We start from the raw sequence: 24,714 nt of genomic DNA, 5'->3' as shown, positions 1-24,714 counted from the left end.
TTTATTGTTCAGTGAGGAAGAGGAAAAGGGCAGGCAGTGAGCTCCCGGGAAGTTCCGACAATGACAGGACTAGCAGGTGGTCGTTAAGATCTTAACCCAGTTACCAATTACACCCACATCATTACCCAAGGTTTTGAAAATGTCTCTTTCACTTGATACGTGTATTTAGTTACCCCAAGGTCTTGTATGAGTGGAATGAAACCAAATAGGCACCCAGAAACATATATGCCCATGAGCTGTACCACAATGCACTGCAGAGCAATGGGGTGAAGAAAACTGCAATGAATGGATGTCCAGGCAGGAGCAAAGAAAACTTGATTTCTAACTCTTGTGAGTCACATGTACAAATTACCTAAATGTCAAAGGCAAAACCGTAAGACTTCTAGAAGCAGTAAGATTTCATGAAATTCCAGGTACGGAAAGGCTTGTTGAACAGGATACAGGGGCCTCCCTAGTGGCACAAGAGGTTAAGACACAACCTATGAAGCTATCCGCAGCCACTGCAACATAAGTTTGATCCCCAGCCAGGGAGCTACCCACATGGAGCAGCAGACCCCTCCTGTCTCACCTGCTGCTCCCCTCGGCAGTGTATTTCAGTCAATCTGCCTGTTCTGTTCCCCACTCTGCCTCTGGTGAATTCTCTCACCCCCCACAGCTCTGGCCTGTACCCCAGTTCTTGTATGCATAAATAAATAAATCTTTTTAAAAAATAAAAAATAAATAGGATACAAGATGCACTAACTGTGAAGCTACTTTTAAGAGCATGAAAAGCCAACCAGAGCAGAGGGAGAGCTCTGTAACACACATAACTGACTGAGAGCTTATTCCAGAATATGTAGAGAGTCCCCTATTGATTCTAGGTACTCTGATGCCACTGACCCTCTCACCAGGGATCTGTCAAAGTTTTCTTTTCTCTTAAGGAATATCAGGTCCCATCTTGTATATAATTCCATGAATACCATCTTCAGATAAAATCTCAGTGTTACCACATCTCAATAATTTATAGATAACAGAGATGCACGGAGGTTTAAATTAGAATGAATCTTAGATAGCATCCAACCAATGTTGTTCGATGTTTACAGCTAAAACAGAAAAAAGCAGGATTGCTTGAGCTGATCCTCCACATTCTTTCTTTTCTGAGTCCCCCTTCCAGCCAAGGATAACTGGGGGAGCTGATGGGGGGAGTTCCGCGAAACCCTTTGACTCCTAAATTATACTTTGAAAACTAACCCAGTTCCAATATTTGAAAAAGAATTCCTTTTTTCCTGAATATTTCTATTATATAAGCAATCTATGGTCATGGAAATGATGAAATTAAAAAAAAAAGGGGGGGGTGGTGGAGGGGGCATGACTATCAGTTGGTGCATTTCCTCCCAGTTCCTTATTTTACACAGGGGGTGTTCTCATTTTGTTTCGTTTTTTACCAGGGTCTGTGTGCAGCAGGAGCCAAGGCCTCTTTGCTACTTCGCTCACAAGTGAGCAGGGTGGGGAAGCAGCTTGTAGTTGCACAGACTTCACTTCACACCAGGCTGACTCCAAGGTCTGGCTCCATCCGGTTGGAAACCATCACTGCCCTCTTAAGCGACCTCTTTTAGTGTGGACGAGCTAAGTGGCCTTTGGGTGCGATTTGGATGGAAGTGGGTGGGTAGACATATAGCCATTGGAAGGCCAGAGATGTAGCCATCAGAGGTTGTCCAGGCACTCTGCAGCAGACCAGGGAGGAAGGCTGGCTGCGGGCGCCCTCCAGGGCTCCAGAGCCCTTGGGGAGCTCTGCTGAGTGAGTGAGCAGGGACCACTAACCCCCTTCCTCACACTTAGGTGATGACACTGCTTCTAATCTTGCTGAGAAAATGGAGGTCCTGAGAAGCCCCATCCAGCCCCTCACCAGGGTAACTGCTCTCCTGACATTGTTCCCATATCCTCTGCCTCCCTCCTACACAGACTGGACACTCTGACCCCATCACACACGACCTCTTCCCAAACCTCCCCCCTCTGCTCCAGGGCAACTCTCCTGAAAGAAACCTCCCTACCCCATCTCCCATCTTTGGAAAACACACCCCATGGACCTCACTAACATGGGCCTCTCTCCAACTACTGTCTCCTTTCTTTTGCTGCTCTTTAGAGTAAAATTCCTTGAAAGTCTCATTCCTATTCAGCCTCCACTGATTTCCTCCATCTCATTCTCTCTTGAATCCATTCTAACCAGACTTTGGCCTCTGGATGTGCCGTGCAAGAGTTCCTATCAAGGCACGATTTCCTGCCATGGTGCTAATCCAGCCTTAGTGCTCAGGCATCTCACTCAGCCTCAAGGCAGCATCTGAGGCCATGGCCCCTGCCGCCACCCCATGATCAGGCAGGCTCTCGAGGCTCATGTTCCTCCATGATGCTCTTCTATGTTAGAGACTGGCCGCTTTATGTCAGGTCACTCTTGCTGGGTTTCCTTCCTGACCTCTAAATGTCAAAGTCCCCCTGGGTTCAGACCTCAGTTCTCTTCTACCCACCCCCAAGTTCAATGACTTTTAAACCTTTTGAACCACAACTCATGGTAAGAAATACATTTGATTCCATGACTCAGTTTGTTCATGTACACAAACCCAAGCAAAATAAAATATTTCTTAAAACAAAGACCAGCCTGGGCCTCCCCAGTGGCACAGCAGTTGAGTGCTGGGTTGCGAAGCTGCCTGCAGCCTCTGCAGCACCGGTTTGATCCCCGGCCGCTGGGCGAGGGTCCCACATGGCGCGCAGACCTCTCCTGCCACCCGCTGCTCCCCTCAGCAGTGTATTTTGTCAGTCTGCCTGTTCTGCTCCCCGCTCTGGCTCTGGTGAATTCTCTCACCCTCCACGCTTCTCACTGTACCCAGTGCTTGTATAAATAAATAAATATTAAAAAAAAAACAAACAACGACCAGCCTTATTATATAGCGTACACTCTGAAATTTTCTATTTTATTCTCTTTTTATTCTTTTTTAAAATGCTGATCAGGACCACCATTGGGTCATTCCTTTGTCCTTCAATGCCTTTAAATGTCATCTATAATCCCCAAATCCCCACATTTATCATCCCCTGCCTAGACCTAAGCTCCAGACATGAGATTCCAATAACCTACTTAATGGCTCCAGTCACAGGCACATCCTGCCAGTCTTTCAAACGGACATGGCCAAACTCCACTTCTGACCACCCAACCTGCCCCATCTCAGAAATGATTCTCTTATCAAATCTTTACCAGCTGAACCTGTACCCTTTTGACTTCTTTCTTACCCAAATGTAATATCAGAAAATCCTTCAATGGCACTAAACTTCAAATACCCATCCAATGCAATCAGATTGAACCATTTCTCACTTTATTATGCTAACCTGACCACCATCTCTCTCCCCTAATTTTTTTCCCCCAGTATCTCAAGTGTTGTTTCTGCATCTGCTCCAAATCCTTTACAATCTGCTCTCTAACATAGCATCCAATGGGATGTTGACATGAACTAGGTGCTGCCAATCCCTACTCAAGACTTCCATGACTCCATACCCCACTTGACAATGCAATCTTTCTGGGCCCTCTGTATATGACTGGTCTAACCTTATTTCTTCCTTTTCTCCAACCTCATTACCACTTAACATAGTCATTTTCCACTTCTTCCCTTGTCTGTAGACCATAAATCCCCTGATGGTTTTGTCCTGTGCACTGGGCCTAGCAAGTACCCGATACACAATACTCTATAAATGTTTTTTGAATTAACAGTTGGAACTCAACTGCCTTCATTCCAAGCAGGCCAGTGTGTGAATGCCCAGGGGCACTGATAGGGATGAGGGGAACTTGAACAGAAATAGAGCATGCCCTGCCCTACAGCACTCAGTTCACATGCAAAACAAAATTATCAAAAAATACCTTTCTTTGTGCTGATAAAACCAGAATCTGTCAGGAGGCAAAACATGGGAATCTTGACTTTAAAAACATAGCTTTAGAGCATAGAGTGGAGGTTTCCAGGATCTTTGTGACCTTCCACATTAAACAATTGGCAACCACAGGTTCCAAATTTTGCTGACTTCTTTGGGGTAAATTTAATCTGGGGCAAGCCAAGTGCGGTCATGGGTTTTCTGAACCCAGTGCAGGGGTCACCTTTCCACTTGAGATGGGAGTTATTTATGAGACTTTGTCAAGGTCACATGGGCTTGAATTTTTGGAGCATGGACAGGTTTGGCAGTTCTCCTCTGAGGAGCTCTTGCTAGTCAGGGTAACTGAAGAAGAGTAGATCGGAGGGAAAGAGTGACCAGGAGTGACTGGTACTGGCACCTGGCCTAGCCTACACTCTCCAGTCAGGTGGGACATTTGCATAAATTCTCCACTTTGAGTCAAAGTGGACTTTTTTTTAAAGATTCATAAACTGGAAGGCAAGCCAACTTTGTAACTCCAGATTCAGTGATGCTTCTCATTCTCAGGTTGCCCTTGGCAGACTGGGAGGATCTGAGTCTACCAATAACTTAAACCGGCACCCGAGGGGCCTCCCTGGTGGCACAAGGGATTAAGCATCAGCACGATGATGCTATTACCATCCAATCTGCACGAGTTCGATCCCGGCCAGGGAGCTGACCCACATGGCACAGCAGACCTCTCCTGTCTCGCCTGCTGCTCCCCTCAGCACTGTATTTCAGTAGATCTGCCTGTTCTGCTCCCCACTCTGTCTTTGGTGAATCCTCTCACCTCCACCCACCACCTCCCACACTCTGGCCTACACTCCAGCTCTTGCATGCATGAATAAATAAAAATGAATCTCTAAAAAAATAAAAATAAGTAAACTGGCACTGGACTAGGGGACTTGCAAAGTTCATTTGGGTACCACTGACGTGAAATGAGGCAGCGTAGGGGGAAGTTAATGGGATTGCTAGGATTCTACACATAAGCTTCAGTTTCCCTATTTCTCCCATATTATGTTGTGAGCATTTTCTGTGTCATTAAAATTTCTTTGAAGTCTTTGACTCCAACTGGCAAATGTCTCTTCAGACTCCTGCTGGTAAGTACAGCCAAAGGATTGAGAGGGTACCTTCACCTGCTTCCCACCCAAGACTGTCCTGAAGTTTAGAGTGGTTTATAGGGACCCATAAACAGGATGGCACCCTCCTGCATTCATCTGTCTTGTGGGTACCTTCCTATAAGGGAAGTGATGACACCCACCTTCGGGGATACTACCCTTCCTCCCCATCCTAAATCCCCAGAAGGAAGAGAGAAAAGCTGGGTCACCTCTTTTAGCCTGGAGGCTAAAGATGAGATGCAACAAGCCCTAGATCCAACCACATTAACAGACAAGAGTTATCCTAACAGTGTAACAGCCTAAAAGCGTGGATAAGCCCAAGATGGATTAACTGAATAAAATGGTCTGAAATAGACCTCTCCTAAAATGTGGTAAAGAAGGATCTAAAGTCAACTATAACATAAAGGATTATCAATAAATTTTTATAGTAACTGATCAGCAAAATGGAAAAAAAAATAAAATTTCAGCATTTTAGCACCTTTCCAGGTAAATTTCCTGAACACTTACGTAAATTTATACTGTAAATACAATGGCAATGGTTGTGGATGCCCAAACACACACTGGTACAAGTTATGGGGCAGTGCAGGGGTGGGGGGTGTTGGGATGATGGTTTATATTTAAGACACAGCAGCTTGTGCCTGTGTGTGTGGCGTCCCTGCAGCCCAGCTGTTGTACAGTTGTGTAACTCTTCACAGTTACAGAGCCTCTTCCTTATGCTTTCTTACTCAGTGTTCATCATAATTGAGGTAGGTAAGGCGGATCTAAAGGTTGTCCCCATTTAACACTTAAGAAACTGAGGATCAGGGCCTCCCTGGTTGCTCAGGGGTTGATCTCAGCACTATGAAGCTATCTGCTGCCAGTGCAGCCCAAGTTCAATCCCCAGACAGGGAGCTACCCACATGGCACAGCAGACCTCTCCTGACTCACCCACTGCTCCCCTCAGCAGTGTATTGCAGTCAGTTTGCCTGTTCTGTTCCCCGCTCTGTCTCTGGTGAATCCTCTCACCCTCACCCCACCTCTGACCTGTACCCCAGTTCTTGTATGCATAAATAAATAAATCTTAAAAAAAAAAAAAGAAACTGAAGATCAGATCAAATTTGCCAATCCAGTGAGTGACAGAACTACATGGTTGGCTGGGTGACTAAGAATTCCACACTTTTTGATCTATGGCATGAACATGTATAGCCATAACAAATGAGTACACCTTGTCCTCAGATTGCCCCTGTTTTAATGAGCAGGCATCTTCCTACCTTTTTCCTCTTCCTGAACCTAAAGCTCTGCTTGCTTTTTCTGTGGGCAGGATTGACTTGATGTAAAGACTTTGTTAATTATGTAGGAGACAATGAATATCTAGTTTAGTCTACGTTGCAGATTGTAGTATATCTCAATGGACAAAAGATTGTGAAATTTGAAGTTTCCATACTTTCTTTCAAATAGTTTCCAGTTGTTGCCACCATAAGCATTATCTTCAGGAACATCTAAATGCCCAGTACTATGGGGCAGGGCCACTGGGCAGCGAGAGGCCTAGCATGTGACAGCCCTTTGTGAACAGCGCTCATTGTCAGCCTCCTCTCCTGAAACAATACACACCCCCTTTGGCCAAGCCCCATCCATCCTGCTTCCTGTAGCTTTCACCTTTCTTTGGTGGTTGCTGAGAATGGAAATATGAAATGCCCCAATAGGGTGAGGGCCCTGCTTGTGTAGGCGGCTGCAAGAGAATCCCTCAATTCTTCCAAGCAGGCCTGTGCGCCACAGACTCAGAACAGGAGGGAGATTCCCTCATGGATGGCATTCAGGCTTAAGTCCAAAGCTGTGAATTCCTCCTTTTCTTTAAATTATTACTTTATATTTTGATTTTAGTTCATTATTATGAATTAACTTAAAATAATGCAATAAAAACATTTAGACTGGAACTTCAAATACCCTTGTTTGAAAATGTAGAACTGAAATATTCAAGTTGAAATTTGGACCACATAGCCCATCCCTTATCCTAGGAAGAAACCATCTAGTTGGAAGTCATTGGTGAAAAAAGTCATAAAACAGTCTCTGAGGGGAATAAAAATTGAGCAAATATTGGGAATTGCTTGATAAAGGTCTCTGTGAGACTGAATGATTAGGGATGGCATGTGAGAATCAGGAGAATGTTCCAGGCAGAGGAAATGGCAGAAGCAAAGGTCCTGGGGTAGGCATGAGTGTGAAAGCAGAAAGAAAGGCAGCGTGGTAGGGAGTCAGCTCTTTCTTTGCACTGGACTGCTGGCTGCAACCCAAACTGAGAGACCCCAAATGATGCACAGCTTGTCCCAGAGCCTGATGGTACCAGTTCATTTGCTCCTCAGCCTTCTCAGCTCCTAATATGGCATGTCTCTGCCAGGTGAGAGCTTAGTGCAAATGGCCTCAACTACTTAGAAATTAGCTCAGAACTCTTTTTATTTTATTTTTTTTATAATAAATTTTATTTTTATATTCCCCATACAATTGCAACCCCCCATTCTGACCCCAATCCCTCCCCTCCTGCCCCCCACCCCCCTAAAAGTGTCTCTGGTTCATAGTTTTTTGTTGATTTTGATTTTTACTTTCTTATAGTTATTCATTTTCCTGGTCCCTTATTTAAGTTCTCTAGATTCCTGCTATGAGTGAGACCATCCAGTATTTTTCTTTTTCTTTTTGGCTTATTTCGCTGAGCATGATCCCTTCCAGCGCCATCCATGTTGCTGCAAATTGCATGTGTTTATCTTTTTTGAATGCTGAGTAATATTCCATGGTGTATATGGACCACATCTTCTTGATCCAGTCATCTATGTTTGGGCATTTGGGCTGTTTCCAAAGCTTAGCTATTGTAAACAGTGCTGCTGTAAACATAGGTGTGCAGGTGCTCTTTGGAATTGATGTTTCTGTGTCCTTTGGGTAAATACCTAGGAGTGGAATTGCTGGATCATATGGAAGCTCTATGTTTAGTAGGTCCAGAAATCTCCACACAGCTCTCCATAGTGGTTGGACCAGTTTGCACTCCCACCAACAGTGCAGGAGAGTTCCTAGAACTTTTTTTTTTAAAGACTTATTTTTTATTTATACAAGAGCTGGGGTACAGGCCAGATGCAAGGGAGGGTGAGAGGGCTCACCAGAGACAAAGCAGGGAACAGAACAGGTAGACTAAGGCAATACACTGCTGAGGGGAGCAGTGGGTGAGACAGGAGAGGTCTGCTTGCTATGTGGGTTGCTCTGAGGCCAGCAGGGATCCAATCGGCACTGCAGAGGCTGCTGACAGCTTCACAGTGCTGCGCTCAACTGCCTGTGCCACCAGGGAGGCCCAAGCCCAGAACTCTTTAGTAAGAAAAGTTTTCTGAATGTCCAAAGTCAATGTTATTATTATCAAGTGTGGGTGGTAACAGATACACTCAAATATACCTTTCAGACCTTTCAGTCTTATCTTGCTTTACACACAATGTGATGACTATTAGTTGTGTGGAACTTATTTTAAGTCATACAAACATCATCTTTTCTCTAAGCTGACATGAGGAGACTTCTTGGTAAAAAGTAAGCAGCCTGACACTCAGGGGCCTGACACCCCTCCCTACTGCAGTCTAAGAAAGACATCCACTCACTCATTTCCACAATTGAAAGACTACCCCCTTGCTAATTTCTCCTTATTGCTGACTATAAATGAACATCAATACCCTGTCTTCTCCTTATCAATAATTACGAAAAAGACAGTAAGGCCAAAAGCTGATTGTTAGAAAACATGACCCTTCAATGTTCTGTCCGGAGTTTCCAAACCAAATTTTCAAACAAATGACCGAAGCTTATCAGGCCCGTGTGTCTAATTCCTCAAAACTCCACTATGCCCAGCCCCCACAGGAACATACCTTGGGGTGGCCCCTTAGTTGTGAACCCAGATCACGATCCTGATTCTCAAAGAAAGCCTTTCTTGATTATATCAGTCAACATTTGAAATAATAAATGAAAAAGGTGAGTTACTTTTCTTAATCCACAATAGGTCAGGAAGAGTGACACAACAATGCAGATGGTGATGATGATGATAAAGCAAGGAGGGGTTTGCTGGCTCTGCAGTTATGATGACAACTCAGAAAGTAGCAGTAAAGGTTCGCCTGTTGGCACTACTAAGGTAGGAAGGGGCAGACTATTACAGATTTACACTCACATTCACATACAGAAGTGTATGTAGTGCTCACATACAGAAATACAGAAAGTCATCTTTACATAGGAAAAAATGTGAACAGGTAGTGTCTGGCTGTATTTGCAATAGCAAAACAGCTCTGTGGTGTGAAGGATCAATGAGGTTATTATAGGATCTCGTAAAATGACCCTAAGCCATCGGGTAGACAGGAGTAGCTCCTGCCAGAGGAGCGCATGTATGTTTCATTTTATACGCAGGTCATGTCACTGGTGGAGCGAGCCCCTGGCACAGAGCAGGTCTATGGAAGGGCTGGCTGTGCTGCCGGTTATGGTGAACATGGACATGAGTCTAAGTGGCTCAAAAAGATGCAAACCCTGGGCTCCAACCCAGAGCCTACATGCTTCCCACACCCCTCAGCAACAGTTCTGATCTCTAATCTGCCATTTAAAAGCTTATTTGGTGCCAGTCCTAATCTGAACTGACAAAGACAATCTCATGTATTGCCCTTAATATCAATACTATATGTTTATAGTAAAACGATCCATGTGCTTCATTCCAGGGTGCTGTCCAGGTCCTGCTGGAGGGTCTGCAGTTTTCTAAAAATGGGAGGTTCCAGCTTCTGCACAGATCTGGCTGGCCTGAGTGAGGAATGTGGGCTTTGCAGGTCACCGTTTTGTGACCTGGGGCAAGATAGTGTGGTTCTGGGTGGGTCTCCACATCATGTGATGAGCCATTGAACCCAATCTACTCTACTTTTAGGAAAACAAAGGCACAGAAAGCTGTGCTGAATGAAAATATTTTAGAAGCTTGTGTGTAAACACGGGTGGTATGTTTAGGTTCTAATTAGTTTTCTGTTTCTGCAATGGAATGAAGATAGGAAAATATTCTCTTTTTTTGTTTCTTTTTTTTTAAAGATTGATTTATTTATGCATACAAGAACTGGGGTACAGGCCAGAGGTGTGGGAGGTGAGAGGATTCACCAGAGACAGAGTGGAGAACAGAACAGGCAGACTAATCAAAATACACTGTTGAGGGGAGGAGCGGTCGAGACAGGAGAAGTCTGCTGTGCCATGCGGGTAGCTCCCTGGTGGGCCAGGGATCGAACTCATGCTACCGAGGCTTCGGATTGCTTCATGGTATGGTGCTTAACCCCTTGCGCCACCAGGGAGGCCCAGATAGGAAACTATTCTGCAAAACATTTTTCCCAAAGAGAGGGATTCCAGAGCCATACACCCACACTCACATAGTCACACACAGCTAACCTTCCTCCACACATTAATATAAATTATAAAATTAATAATCCAATGCCTTGAGTTATATACAATATTGTAAACAATGCTACCTCCAAAAACCTAAAGAAACCTGTAATGCAAAACAAGAATCAAATGGACATCACCCCTGATCAGTTACTGAGGCCCACACACATTTAAAATAAAATGGTCCCTGGGTTGAGCCAGTATTTTCTCTTTTCACTGGAATAGAAAAGGGAAGCTTTCTCTTTGCAAGTTTGCATTCTCTCAGGGTTTGTTGGGAGTGAGGTGATAACAGAGTGGGAATGTTTACCAGATGCTGGGGGTGTGGTGACAGCAGCTGCTTCTGCCCAACACCTTTCCTATATAAACTGGGCTGCGGCTCCACGTGGGAGCCTCCTTCGGTCCATTACCTGCGCAGGGAGCCCCGGTGAGTACCTCCCTGGGCGAGGGCGCTTCCTCTTCTCCTCTTGCACCCGAGAGACTCTTAGTTTCCTTAATGCTTCTCAATATCCCTCAAGTCTGAACTCAGGAAACTGGTCGATTTGGGTCTGCAGAAAAAAAAAAAACCTTCTGCCATTTCAGGGCTTTAAGCCCCATCCTCATGTTCCTGCTACTGCTGTTACAACTCCTCGGACCACACTGTTACGACTGCGGGTTACTCCCCAGTCACTTGGGTTTCTAGGAGTGCAGATGTCTGTGCTTTGGGAGGAAGGACGGGGTAGTGGAGGATTTCAGGAAAGGGGATAACGGGTTCTCTTTCTGGACGCCTACTAGTCCCTGTGACATCGCGACTCAGTTTCCCCATATGGACAAGAGGGACTAGATGAGTCTTCCCTGTGCTGGGATCTAGTTTGTGTGGCCCCACTGAGGCCACGCCCCACGGTGACTTCCACGTGCTCCCCTCCATGTCTGCAGAGTCACCATCCGGGCCCTGCAGACTAGAGCCAGCTGCTGCTCCATCCGCGCAGGGGGCCCAGAGCAAAGGGCCTGCAGACCTTCCCTTGTCTGGACACCAGAGCCCACGAGTCCTCAGTGTTTTCAGAGCAGAGGCTGCTGGGAGGGCGGCTGGGAAATGGCTTATGGGATGCACAGGGGGTAGTGGTAGGGGTGGGGAGCTCAGCCTCTCCAGGTCAGGAAGGAGGGGGCACAGGAATGGAGTTAACTCAGGCTTCAGACCCCCCAGGGCGGATGCCCCCAGGGGAAGCTGGCCTGAGCTGAGGGAACCTGAGTCTGTCCCTCAGAGGGGAGAGGACTTTCCCCAACATGTTGATGTCAGGGAGCAGCTTGTGGGTTTCATGGCCCAGCACCCCTCTTGCTCCCTGGGTCGGTTCCCCAAGACGTTTCTGTGCTGGCTCTGCTTGCTGGGGTCTTGTTGGCCTCTCTTGGCCCTCCGCGGGGGCAGTTCTTGAACCTGCCCTGTGCTGGGCACTTGGGCACAGCTGGGGCTTGCTGGAGGGACCATGTTTCAGAGTGTCAGGAGTTTTGGCTCTTGGCTGCTGCCAGCCCACCAGCTGCCGGGGCTCTCTTCTCTGTTCCTGTCACTTTGGCAACTCGGGCAGAAAGACGGGCTGTGCAAGAGGTTTGCATGTGGACAAGTTACCTCTCCATATCCCACCCCCAATACTCACCCCCCCATTGAAGCAAATCCTAGTCGGGGGAGGAGGGACCCTGGGTTTTGCTGTTGCCCCAGAGGTGACATAAAAATACCTGGAATTCAATATAATGTGGAAAACAGTGTCTAGTAAGTGGTGATTTGGAATAAATGTTAGCTGCCCTTTCCTATCACCTTCCTCATGCACTCCCACCGTCCCCCTTGGGCTGATTGACAGTAGTCAGGACAGCCGAGCGATTTGAAAAATGCAAATCATGATCGTGATATGTTTCAGATGGTTCTACCCATGCACTAACACTTCCAGCCCCACAGGCACAGTCCAAAGCGACTGATGTGCTTCTGTCAAGGACAGAATGTATTTAAAATTTGTGTTTAAATTGGAAGTGCACTATGAAATTGAAAGTGCACTATGGTGGTGACCTCTGAGGGTCAGGCCGTGATTTAAAGTGAGGAGATAAATGTCTCTTTTCAAACCCCATCAGTGCATCACTTAAGAGTCTCAAGTCACTCACCAGTGTAAACCAGGCCTCTCCCATCTCAGCCTCCCCCCATGACCTGGGCGGTCAGCTCACCCCCTGCTGGCTGAGGCAGCTGCAGGAGGGATCTACCCCCCTGGGCAGGGCCCTGTGTGCTGAGGTCCTGGGCCTGGCCCAGAGTCAGTCTCCTGAGTGTTGGACAGCAGGGGTCCCGCAGCCTGAGTGTGAGTTGCCTCAAAGGTGGAGTCACTGAGACCTGAGCACTGCATTTTTTGGTGTCCTCGTTTTCTCTGCTGTCAACGGGGCTGGCAGAGGTAGAAGTATAAGCCTCCACATGAAGCCAGTGGGCAGAAATGCACATGGCAGTGTGAGGCCGCGGGGGTTCACGTGGGGGCGGTGCAGGGAAGCCTGGCACTCGGTGCTCATTAAACAAGGCCTGGCCGCTCTGCCTGCCTGTCCTGCCGCTGACACATCCTCCTGCCGAGCTAGTCTCCTGCTGCGCTCTGGAGGCCACTGCCTGGTGGAGCGGGCTTGGCCGGGTCTCCTCAACACCAGAGCATGTGCTGCCTCCATCCCTCCTCTATGGCCTTGGGCTGCTGTGTTCTGCACAGGAGACCCCAGAACAGGTGCTGGGAGTGAAAGGGGGAGTCCCAAGCCATGCAGAGTCCAGGTGCTGGTGACTGCCAGGAGCCCCTCATTTCCTGCTCCCCAGGCCCAGGAGGACAGAGAAGGGTCCTCTGCTTGGCCAGCAGAGTTGCTCTTGCCACAGGGTGCCCATGTGGAGGCAGGAAGATGAGCCAGAAGGGCTCTCAACACAGCAGCAAAGAGCCCGTGGGTGATGCCTGGGCCAGGCCTCCCCCCAGCCCCTCCTCTCTCACCTGGGCAGGGACATGTCTCTGGGTGTAGTCCCAGCTGCCCCTGGAGGATCTTTCTTCTCTGTCTCTTCCATCAGGAAGCCAGATGCCCCGAGTGTGGCCTGGAAATAGGCAGGGAGGGCAACAGCTGGCTCAGGAGCTCGGGGATAGGAGCAAAGACAGCAGGACCACTCCTGGCGGTGTCCAGGGAGATGAGTCCTTCACATCTCTGTACTCAGGTCTTTGGCAAATCGGAAAGATGGACTCAAGGGCTGAAATTTGGTGCTCACCACTGCTCACCTCCAAGTTCATATCACCACACCCTTCACTCCCCTGCACCCCCTACTGATTTTGCAGTCCCTGCGCTCCCTGCCACAATCACTGAGGGCCCCTCTTTCTGTGGCTGCTCCCCTAACTCTGTTTTCCATCCACAGACCATGGCTTCTTGCCCTGAGCTGGACAATGCCCAGCGCGAATGTACGGAGGGGGCTGCTAGTGGGCCGCGCACCCAGCCCGGGGAAGACGAGGACACCCTCAGAAGTGAGTCAGGTCATCCAGTCTTGGGCTGGCCTCCCTGAGGGCCCAGGGCTCCTGACTCTGACCCCTCATTCCTCATGCCCTGATGTTGGTTTGGACAGATGACCCTGGAGCCCCTGTAACAGAGACTGAGCTTCTGCCAACCTGCTCCACTGTGACTCTGATGGAGGTGCCTGCAGAGGAGGAAGACCCCTGGGGCCTGCTCGCCCTTCAGGACAAGGGCATCAAGTGGTCAGGTAAACATGGGGTGGGGGGGCAGCAGGAGGGGGCCAAGCTCACCACTTCCAGTGACTCTGCCTCATGTCACCCTCCAAGTCCCCACAGTTTCCTGCCCTAGGAGCAGAGGTCCTGGTGGGGGAGGGGGGTGCCCCTGCAGGACCAGGAGGCCTAGACCCTAAGACAATGTGATGATGGGGCACCTTTTGTCCTCGCTTCATTCTCCAACTGTGCCAGGCACTGGGTGGGCACCAGAGCAGACACTGGGTGATCCTTAAATCCACTGTGACTCACCTGCCCTAGATACTATCAGGGGCTGTGGATAGAACTGGTGCTGGAGGGTGTCCCCTCACCTAAAGGCAGTGCACAGGGAAGTCTTCAGAAGGCAGAGAATGTTCCCCAGATCAGCAGGGTGTGAGCCAGCAGTGCACTTACTTGCAGGTGAAAGGTCAGTCTGTGGATCAGACAGCTGGGCAGGGGTGGGAGGTGGGAGAGAGCAGGTGAGGTGCACGTGAAAATTGAGTGGAGACACAGCAGTCAAGGATGTACAATTCCAGGGGTACCACCCTCCCCCAGTGCAAGCGGTAATGGCATGCTTGTGGCCACATTCGAGAAAGTGCTCTGTGCTGTTCCGTAAGTGCTTGGAGAACCATTTCCTCTGCCCCCACTCCTCAGTGGCAGGTGCTGTGATGGCTCATCAGGGACATGGTTCAGCTGAGCATGGGGCCTGGCTGGGCTGTCCACAGCCCAAATGTAGATCAAGTGGAGACGCTTCACCCGGGCTCAGCTACATGGCTGGCAGTGGTCACTGGGCTGCAGAGGGCGGCCATTGCTGGGCCATCTCCAGGCCTTGCTGTGCATCAGAGCTTGCAGCTGCCTGGCCGGCAGGGACAGGGGAGTCTGAGCTCTTTGCAAAGCTCAGTGTTTCAGACACTAAAATTCTTTGTGCCTTTTCCCCTCCTCCAGACAGAGACACCAAAGGGAAGATTCTCTGTGTCTTCCAAGGGATTGGGAAATTCATTTTGCTTCTGGGATTTCTCTACTTCTTCGTGTGCTCCTTGGATGTGCTCAGCAGTGCCTTCCAGCTGGTTGGAGGTATGGAGGGAGGGGTCGGTGACCTGGGTGGGTCATTCCACTGACTTGGGTTCAGTTTCATTCCTGTCTCAGCCCACTCACCTGCAGCTCCTTGTTTCTTAGAATTGGAAGCCCCTTCATTCATTTGTGATTTCTATGCATTTTACAAAAGATAGAAGTGAGACCTATAAAAGGTCCATGACCCGGATAAGGCTCTTTCCAGCAGCCAGGGCTGAATTCAGTTCACAGCCTACAACTGGCACAGCAGGGCCAAACTCATTTTCTGTGACAGTATACCTGGGTCCTGCAGTCTTAATGAATGTTGAGATTGTCATCTCTTGACCCGAGAAGCTGGGCAGAAAAGCCACAGGGGGTGTGTCTGGCTGCAGACTGACTTCTGCGTTGTCAGTGTTGGTTCCCTTGGTCCCAGGCAGCATCCCCAGGGCTTTCTCCTCATGATAGTGGGCAGATGCAGGATGAAGGGACAGGAGAGAAAGGGTGAGTGTGGTGGGGACTTGGCATCGGTGTCCTACTGGGAGAAATAACAGGAAGAAAGTTACACAGGCACCAACAGGGCTGATGGTTGGTTCCCAATCCTCTGACTGGGCATACTGGAGACTTCTGTGCATGTGATCCTACCTAACCCCCTTCCATGGTCATGGATTTGTTTTTCAGGAAAGCTCGCTGGACAGTTCTTGAGCAACAATTATATTATGTCCAACCCCGTGGCGGGACTGATGATCGGAGTGCTGGTCACTGTCCTCATCCAGAGCTCCAGCACCACCACATCCATCACTGTCAGCATGGTGGCCTCCTCACGTGAGTCCTGGATCCCTTGAGCCCGTTAGCAGGTCAGCTTTCCACAGTCCAGCAGGGAGCCTGGGATTTACTCTGAAACATGATGACCAAATCAGTTTCTTTCACTTTACTCCAAGAGACTCTGGTTTCCTTTCTCATAGTTCAGTCTGGAAACAGACCTCAATGTTTGAGGGGTACATGTATGTACACGTCTATGGAGAGCCACCCGAGTGGCCATCAGATTCGCAGCCAGGTGCAGACCCCGCAGAGGTTAAGACCTGCTGCTATAGAGGCCTGTCAGCCTGAATGCGTTCCCCCTGCCTCGGGCCATCAGGACGTGGCCAGGCTGCCTTCCCAAAGTGCCAACCACCTTTCCCACCCTCAGTGCTGACCGTGAGGACCGCCATCCCCATTGTCATGGGGGCCAACATCGGGACGTCCATCACCAACACCATCGTGGCGCTCATGCAGGCGGGAGACCGCAATGAGTTCCGAAGGTAGGAGGCTCCGCACCAGCCCTGCGCCCCGGGGCCCCGCGGCCACCTATGTCATGGGAACTTCCTTCACCGAGCCCTTGGCAGCGGCTTGTCATCCCTGGAGCTGCTGTGGGTACTGGAGGGAGGCGGGCACACACCTACCGGGCAGCTAAACCCAGCCCCCAGGGGGGGCTGTATAATGTGTCTCCACCACTGTGGGTCACTGGGCTGAGGGCACAATCCCAGGGGCAAGCGCTGAGCCAGGGGCCTGGACACAAGCTCCCCCCTGGGAGGGGCCTGGAGCAAGGCCAGCTAGGGTAGGATTTCTGTCCCCATGCTCAGAAAAAACACTCCCAAAGCCTCCATTTGGGACCACTTTTCTTTGTCTTCACGTCATGCTAATAAAATGTCAGAATGTTCTTTGTGAAGGTAAGACCTGAGGATGGTTCTGGATGAACACAGGCAAGGGGAACCATTTTCCTCCAAAAGGTCAATGTGAAAATCAAGTGCATATCCTGGCCATGCATCCCCCCTGAGCCTCGCCAAGGCCTCATCCCTCATCCCAGTGTCCCGAGGTCACGGTCACAATGTGCATCCCCGGGGGCTCCTGCTTGGATTTCTCAGCAGCGAGTAGACTTTCTCAGCCCCATTTATTCATGTGGAAACATGAACAGGCCACGTACCTCAGGGAGGGCATAGCTGGGACTCAACCCTGGTTTTCTTTCTCCAGAAGTGGGTCCTTCTCGGTTACACTGATTTTTGCCCCGAATAACCTGTGAAATACACACAGGATCCCTGGTGCTGCCCGCACGTAGGAACGAGATGGACTCCCAGCCCCTGAAGGGGTATCTGGGCAGATTGTCTCAGTGACATCACTGGGGATGAGTGACTTTCTTTCCTGGTAGTTTGAATTATTATCCTTATAATTTTCTAGAATAATATTTTCTATATCCAGCACATGTAAAGCTCTTAAAACATTTTGCCAAACTCCTGAGTAGTGTCTGCATCCCTCTCTACCAGAGTGTATGACAGGGTCTGAAATGTCTTCTCCAAAAATAAATTATTCTTTGAAATACTAAATACTAGCTAATACAAGAGGTAAGAACTTGTATTTATAAAAAAAAAAGTAAGTTACAACTTAATTTCTCTATTACTATGACTTGAAGCATTTCCCTCAAGAAACTAGTAATAGAGTAGTCATGTGTGTATTTGCTTCTGTCCACTTATGCTCATGTCCCCTGTGGATTTGGGTGCTTCTGACATGCAGGTGTATTTAAGGGAACTCTACCACTTCCTAGTAAAGTCTAGAGTTCTTAACCAGGATATAATACAGAATTCAGGGAGAGTGTGTGTCTCTTCTCAGGTAGATGCAAACTGTAGTTCATATTAGCTGTGTCCAGGTGGGGACTGTTCCAATGTTTCATCAGAGTCTTGAGATGACTTTTTAAAAAGTTGGGAATTCAATTAGTTAAGGGTTTTAATAATTACCTTCATACATATGCCCATCTTTTCGATTGAAAGCTAAAGGGTCTTCTATATGCATGATTCCAAAGGCGTCTGAAGCAATCCTTCCACTCAGTGGTCTCGGGACTAATTTTGCACGTAGCATAACCAACATCTTCTGCAAGCAAAGAAAACCGTGTTTGATCTGGTGGTAAAGGCTCCCCTCGCAGTCGGGGACAAGGGTGCTGGGCAGTCCCCATGCAGCGACCTTCATCCCATAGGCTGGGTGCTTTCTGTGTCCTCAATGGTCTAAGGGAGCTTGTGCACACGGACAGGCGACAACTGATACAGTATCGACCTGCCTGGATTCGTGTCCACTTGCTCATTGACTAATCTGGTGTTGGCTTGGGGTGGTTTCCCCTTCTGCAGGGCTTTTGCAGGGGCCACCGTCCACGACTTCTTCAACTGGCTCACGGTGCTTGTGCTCCTGCCCCTGGAGGCCGCCACCCATTACCTGGAGGTGCTGACCGACAAGGTGCTAGAGACCTTCAAGTGGAAGAAGGGAGAAGATGCTCCAGCACTTCTGAAAGTTATTACAGATCCTTTCACGAAGCTCATTGTCCAGGTAACGCCACTCTCTGAGTGTGAGAGCGCTGCCCGAGCCCCCCTGCTGCACCCAATCATCCAGGAATGGTGGAAAAGCATGAGGGACACTGCTCTGTGGTTGCCTCTGAAAATGATCAGTGGAGGTAGAACTTTAGGGACACTCGACAGAACACTAGCCATTTTTGTGCCCCGACTTAACACACGTACCATCTCTATTGGGATAAGAGCAAGAGGTGGTGCCCTTTGAGTTGAGTTCTACAGACTCAAAGACCCTCCACTGACTAGAAGTTACAATTTGTTCCCACTGCTGAGCACAGGGTTAGTGGAGTCACTGAACAAGGATTATCTTACTCGTGATTCTCATCTGACATGTGTCCAACTAAAAGCAAAAAATCACCCAGTGATTACCTACAGATGCTCTTCCATACCAGTGTTTGTCTATATAATCCTTTATTTATTAAACACTTGCTAAACTCTAGGTGCATATGCTCCATTCTGGGAGTGCAGCTAGGGTGGGTCCCAGTTCACAGTTAAGTTCATGACCTCAACAAACACCTGCATTTCTTTCCCACATGACCTCTGAGGACCTGCTGCCTGTTTTCTCTTTCCTTCCTCAGCTGGATAAAAAAGTGATCAGCCAAATTGCAATGAATGATGAGTCAGCAGAAAATAAGAGTCTGGTCAAGATTTGGTGCAAAACTTTGACCAATGTGGTAAGTTTCCAAGAATGTTGCTAAGCAGGTAAACTCTTTTAACTGTGCTTTAAGTGACAAGGTAAGAGAATGAAAAATGTGGGACTCCTAAAAAAATCACTCACTCACTGATGCGTGAGTAATGATTGAATGCTGAATGAATAGACAGAATGAATCAGACAAACCCCTTCGCCCCGTCTCCCACCACCGCTACACTACTGCTGGCTGGTCACTACATACACGTCTCCTGGCTTATCTCTGCTGCCTCTCTGTTTCCACTAGTGGAGCAATCGGTGGAAATAGTGCCTCGTGCTCACAGGTGCACCACCTGTGTGTATGCTGACTCCCCCACTCCTCAAATTGTCTGCTTCTCCCACCAAGAGAGAGAACTGGGGATTGTAAATACTATTCTCATGTTTGTCACAGACTCAGAAGAATGTCACTGTCCCCTCACCGGAGAACTGCACCTCCCCGTCCCTCTGTTGGACGGTTGGTGTCTCCACCTGGACCACCAAGAATGTGACCAACAAGGAGAACATCGCCAAGTGTGAGTGGGGCAGGCAGACCTCAGCCATGAGTTGTGGGGGGAACTTTCTGGGGAGCCGATGGGTGTTGCCTATGTGTGTAGGGCCCCAGTTACGAAGGAAAGAAGGACAGTGAGATTTAGCATAGACGCAACCTGTTCATTGAGCTACCTGCTTCCACAGCAGAGGAAACTGAGGGCTTGGGGCAGGTGACAGGCAAGGTTCCACAGGAGGGGAGAAGTGGGCCTGACACCCAGTTCTCTGGCAGTTCCAGCTCCTCCTCAGACATCATCAGCACACTCTAGAGTGTTCCCTCCAGGAGCCTTGGCCTCTTCTTGCCAGAGACTCTAATGAAGTGACAGCCAGAGAGGAAGGAGATGTTGGGCCCACACAGAACAGACACATCACCCTCAGGCACGAGTTTCTACTATGGGACCAGCCCCACTCACAGCCCTGGGCTGGGGCACTAAGAGAGTAGTGAATCTCCTGCCCAATGCTCCTGTTTTTCTGAAATATCAGGATGTTGATGGACATGATTTCATTACATGTTATATATCTATAACCTATAATATAATCCAAAACAATACCTGTAATATACTATATGTATACACATTGTTTTATATATATATATGTAATATACATGTACATTTATACACATTATAAATTTATATCTGGGAAATTTTCCAATCCAGGAATACCTAGTTCTTCTAATTATTCCTTTTATACCCACTTGTGTACCTCTGCTTTCATCTTCCTCTCCATTTCTACCTCTCACCTTCTCATGAATTCTGAGCAGGACACCTTAATCCAGGTGTGCTTCACCACACAGAATCAGAGAGCCCTTCACCACTCTCCCCCCTGTTCTAGGTGCTACACATACATTGCTATTGTCATGTTTTACTGGAATCACCATAGGGTCACACAGGGAGTTTGAAAGGCAAGGTTCTACAATCAGCAATCCCCCCTGCCCTGTCTTGCCCATCCTACTCTACCTTGCATCTCAAACACGTTATGTGAGCAACCTCAGCAAGGTGAGTAAAGCACACATGGGAACTGTCAGGCCCCACTTCTAGCCGAGCTAGAAGATGTAGCTGGAGGCCTGCGTCTGCCCTGACTAGCTCTGTGACTTAGGGATTTCACTTCATCTTCCACCATCAGCAGATGCACCTACCAGCATATGGTCTCAGGGCTGCATGTAGCTGCAAGGGAGGCTGGGAATATGGTCTCTATTCTGGATTATTACATGTCAAATTCAAAAACAGATTCTGCTACTGTAGAAGGATGTTTAGGAATAAATAACCCAGTGGCCTTCAGTGGTCTCTGTCCTACTAACAGGATTTCTCTTGGTCTCCTCAGGCCAGCACATCTTTGTGAATTTCAACCTCCCGGATTATGCTGTTGGCATCATCCTGCTGATTGCCTCCCTGCTGATCCTGTGTGGCTGCCTGATTATGATTGTCAAAATCTTGGGTTCCATGATCAAGGGACGGGTAGCTGGTGTCATTAGGAGGACCATCAACACTGGTAGGTGCACTGACCCCATCCTGATCTCTCTGAGGATGGCATCACTGTGACAATCTGGAGAACCCTTAGATATTATGCAGCAGTGGTATATGCATGCAATTTATTGAATCTGATAGGCTACAGAAGTTGTGATGCCCTTTACTTTGAAATCATCCTTGGTATTTTGAGTAGGGCCTGGGAGCAGATTCAACCTTCCATTTCACGTTGAGCAATGTCCTGAGGAGTCAGCTCAAACCTAGAGAGCTATGGGGCAGAACTTCCTTCCTGCCAGGTTTCCTCATGGGTAGGACTTTGCTGGATCTACCAGGATCCCTTAGTAACAAGATAACAGATACCCTGTTCCTGACATGCCAGCAAATTTAATTCTGGACAGATCATCAGCATTTTGTGCAACCAATGGGACTCAGTTGGCAGAGAGGAGCTCCTGCTAAGCACAGCATCCTGGCCTACAGAGTTACCAAACCAGGGACATCACCTGGTTTGGTGATGGTTGTCATGACAACCTCCGTGGTTGTCATGAGGGTGTGCTGGCTCTGGGTGATTCCTGGGACCTGATCTACACAGATGCCAAGAATGGGGAAGTAAGGCTTCCAAGCCCCTGTATTTTCTAAATGCCCCTTTAGATGGAAAAAAAGGTGAGGATGGGCAGGATTGGGAGAGCAGACTGGGAAGTAGTCTGAGAGATGGAAGAACTTTATTTGAGGAGTAAATTTACTTGGGTGCTTAACTGCCATCAAGCGGTTAACAATTGAAACTTATTTCTCATAGTCCAGCAGGCTGAGAGGTCCAATATGAGGTTATCACTGGGGTTGCAGTCCAGTGAGGACCTCCTTTTAGATTTGCAGCTGGCCACCTCATCACTATGTACTCACATGGAAGAAAGCATGCAGAGGAAACAAGTTCTCTCTTCTTCTACAAAGGCACTAATCTATTCATGGGGACCCCACTCTCATGACTTAATTAGCCCCAAAGTCCCCACCTCTAAATAGCATCACTTTGGGAATTAAAGTTTCAACATAAAGGGTCAGAGGGTTTGGGATAGGGTTCAGGTATTTCTAGCTCCTGACCTACAGTGGATATGTTTTTGTCTTCATAACACACATCCCACATCCACCCATGGTTCCATCATCTTAATGCACAGGATGAAAGGATTCTCAATTTGCATTCTGCATGTCAACCTTGGTGTGGAGTGGGAATCACCTACAAACCTAACCTTCTGACTCAGCCCATTGCCCTGCACCTTGTGAATGTGCCAGCTGGCTCTGTCATGTGCCATGCCTTCCCTACAAGGTTTGTGAAAGATCTTTCCTTGTTTCTTCCAGATTTCCCCTTCCCCTTCGCTTGGGTGACTGGCTACCTGGCCATCCTTGTGGGAGCAGGCATGACCTTCATTGTGCAGAGCAGCTCTGTGTTCACATCTGCTCTGACCCCACTGTATGGTGAGTTTCTCCCTGATATCCAGCCCCCGCCCCAGGCCATTTGCATGTCCTGTGATCTCCTGAAGTTGATGCTATGGACCGTGTGTCCCCCAGGTATCGGCGTGATATCCATTGAGAGGGCCTATCCACTCACGCTGGGCTCCAATATCGGCACCACCACCACCGCCATCCTGGCCGCCCTAGCCAGCCCTGGCAACACTTTGAGGAGCTCACTCCAGGTCAGGAAATGCTGAGTGGGGCAGGGGCTCTGTGGGTGGAATACACCCCTGTCTGAGACCTGGCCCTTAGTGGGTTTCCAAGGAGAACCAAGGTTTTCATTGTCACGGGACTGTGATGTGGGGGAGGAGCCGCAGCCAGGCAGCTTGGAGATTAGGCAGGGCCCGGTACTCCTCAGAGAGGCAGGGGCACTCTCACTGCCCATGGCTGTCTAAATGCAGGGCCACACTGGCAGGTGGCACCTGATGGACGTGGGAAGGGTTTCCGGGATGTATGGGCATCACTCCCAGTGAATCTGCTTTCCCCGTGGGGAGCTCTGTCTGGTCAGAGGGAAGTCCTGTGGCCTGAGGCTGGCTCTATAAGAACCAGGTGGGCCTGCCTTGCCTGGATCAATTAGTTCAACCCAAGTTGAACCCGAGTAAGGAGTCCTAGGGCTTTAGGCCCTCAAAAGTGAGCTGTGATACAGCGCTGACCTCCCTTGCTTTGCCCCAAGACACACAGTAGGTCTTCAGTCCTGGGGGTCTGGGCCAAGGTAAGGAGACAGGGATAACCTTGATTGTGTCCTGGTGCTGCTAGACGGCCCCCTTCTCCCCACCCTCACCACAGAACAGACCCACTCACCTGGGCAACCTGTGTTTCAGATTGCGCTGTGCCACTTCTTCTTCAACATCTCAGGCATCTTGCTGTGGTACCCCATCCCGTTCACCCGCCTGCCCATCTACATGGCCAAGGGGCTGGGCAACATCTCAGCTAAGTACCGCTGGTTTGCTGTCTTCTACCTGCTCTTCTTCTTCTTCCTGATCCCGCTGGCAGTTCTGGGTCTCTCGCTGGCCGGCTGGCAGGTGCTGGCGGGCATAGGAGTGCCGGTCATCTTCGTGATCCTTCTGGCGGTGATCATCAGGTTGCTGCAGTCCCGCTGCCCAAGCATCCTGCCCTTGAGGCTGCGGACCTGTAACTGCCTGCCCACGTGGATGCGCTCGCTCCAACCCTGGGACGGACTGGTCTCCAGCTGCTGGCAGAGGTGCTGCGGCTGCTGCAAGTGCAGCAAGTGCTGTGAGGACCTGGCGGCGGTGGAGAACCCCCCCTCTGTGGCCTTGGATAACTTGGCCATGGACAGAGAGGCCCAGGATGCACCCCCCATGTCTAAAGTGAACCCTCTGGGTATGAACTCTGACAGCAGGAGCACAGACTTGTAGCTGCCCCTGTGGTCTGTGGAGGCCCCGAGTCCTGTGCATTCATGCATCTCAGGTTCTGCGTGATTCTCTCCACCTACTGGGATTTCTTTCCCATGAAGCGACGGAGTTGACATCAACACTGTCCTTCATTTCCCTCTGCCCAGCAAATCACCTGTAGGTAGTTTGATCTCAATCTCTCCTCCTGGGTCTTCCACTCCCAGGAAGGCCCAGAACAACACTGAAAGAAAATCAAATGAAATGAATTTCAGATAATTAAATGAATTGAATGAAATCCCTAGAGATTTGATCACACCGAGCACAGCACACAGCTGGGCTGGTCATAGGATACATTCTCAGTCTCAAAACAGCCTCTTCTGAAAAAAGTCACTTCAAGAGAGGGATTTTTGGAAGTTTCTCAAAGTGCACAGGTTTGCGTTTTTCTTTTCTGTGATAAATCAGGTATCTTCACCAAAGACTTGCCAACCGAGAACAGGTACTTGTGCCAGGTCTCCTTGTGCCAGACCAGCCAGTTCAGGGGAAACCTCGTAATTATGGAGAGGCTTTAAGAAAACCCCCCATGTGGATCATTCCTGCTCCCCAGTGCTCTCGTATCCCCTGCCGGGGGCTCCCCACCTGGGCAGGT

At 48.9% G+C, this 24,714-nt stretch overlaps 1 protein-coding gene across 2 annotated transcripts; it reads left to right on the top strand.

The window, feature by feature from the left end:
* Positions 1-9,109: 9,109 nt before the first annotated feature.
* Positions 9,110-24,714, top strand: LOC119261100 (sodium-dependent phosphate transport protein 2B-like). 2 transcript variants are annotated; one of them, XM_037530322.2, is made up of 14 exons: positions 9,110-9,144; positions 9,716-9,798; positions 13,786-13,891; positions 13,990-14,124; positions 15,071-15,199; positions 15,854-15,997; positions 16,362-16,473; positions 18,325-18,520; positions 19,119-19,214; positions 19,620-19,740; positions 21,074-21,241; positions 22,564-22,680; positions 22,774-22,898; positions 23,538-24,713. In XM_037530322.2, exons 3-14 carry the CDS (start codon positions 13,789-13,791, stop codon positions 24,090-24,092), a joined length of 2,001 nt encoding a protein of 666 aa, XP_037386219.1. In that variant the 5' UTR covers positions 9,110-9,144; positions 9,716-9,798; positions 13,786-13,788; the 3' UTR covers positions 24,093-24,713. The 2 variants fall into 2 exon arrangements, with proteins under 2 accessions (XP_037386219.1, XP_037386220.1); XM_037530323.2 differs by lacking the exons at positions 9,110-9,144; positions 9,716-9,798 and adding an exon at positions 10,450-10,836 and having other exon boundaries at positions 23,538-24,714.

The sequence above is a fragment of the Talpa occidentalis genome, unplaced genomic scaffold (assembly GCF_014898055.3).
Source record: "Talpa occidentalis isolate TD23 unplaced genomic scaffold, MPIMG_talOcc4v2.1 talOcc4.6, whole genome shotgun sequence".
NCBI lineage: Eukaryota > Metazoa > Chordata > Mammalia > Eulipotyphla > Talpidae > Talpa > Talpa occidentalis.
The sequence above is the reverse complement of the archived record's forward strand: the minus strand, read 5'-3'. Positions and strand labels throughout refer to the sequence as shown.

Excerpts from the sequence above, each read along its gene's own strand:
- LOC119261100 (XM_037530323.2), top strand. The coding sequence starts at position 13,789 with ATGGCTTCTTGCCCTGAGCTGGACAATGCCCAGCGCGAATGTACGGAG. Across the intron at positions 15,998-16,361 it reads CAGCATGGTGGCCTCCTCAC|TGCTGACCGTGAGGACCGCC; the intron begins GTGAGTCCTGGA and ends TCCCACCCTCAG. Across the intron at positions 22,681-22,773 it reads TGCTCTGACCCCACTGTATG|GTATCGGCGTGATATCCATT; the intron begins GTGAGTTTCTCC and ends TGTGTCCCCCAG.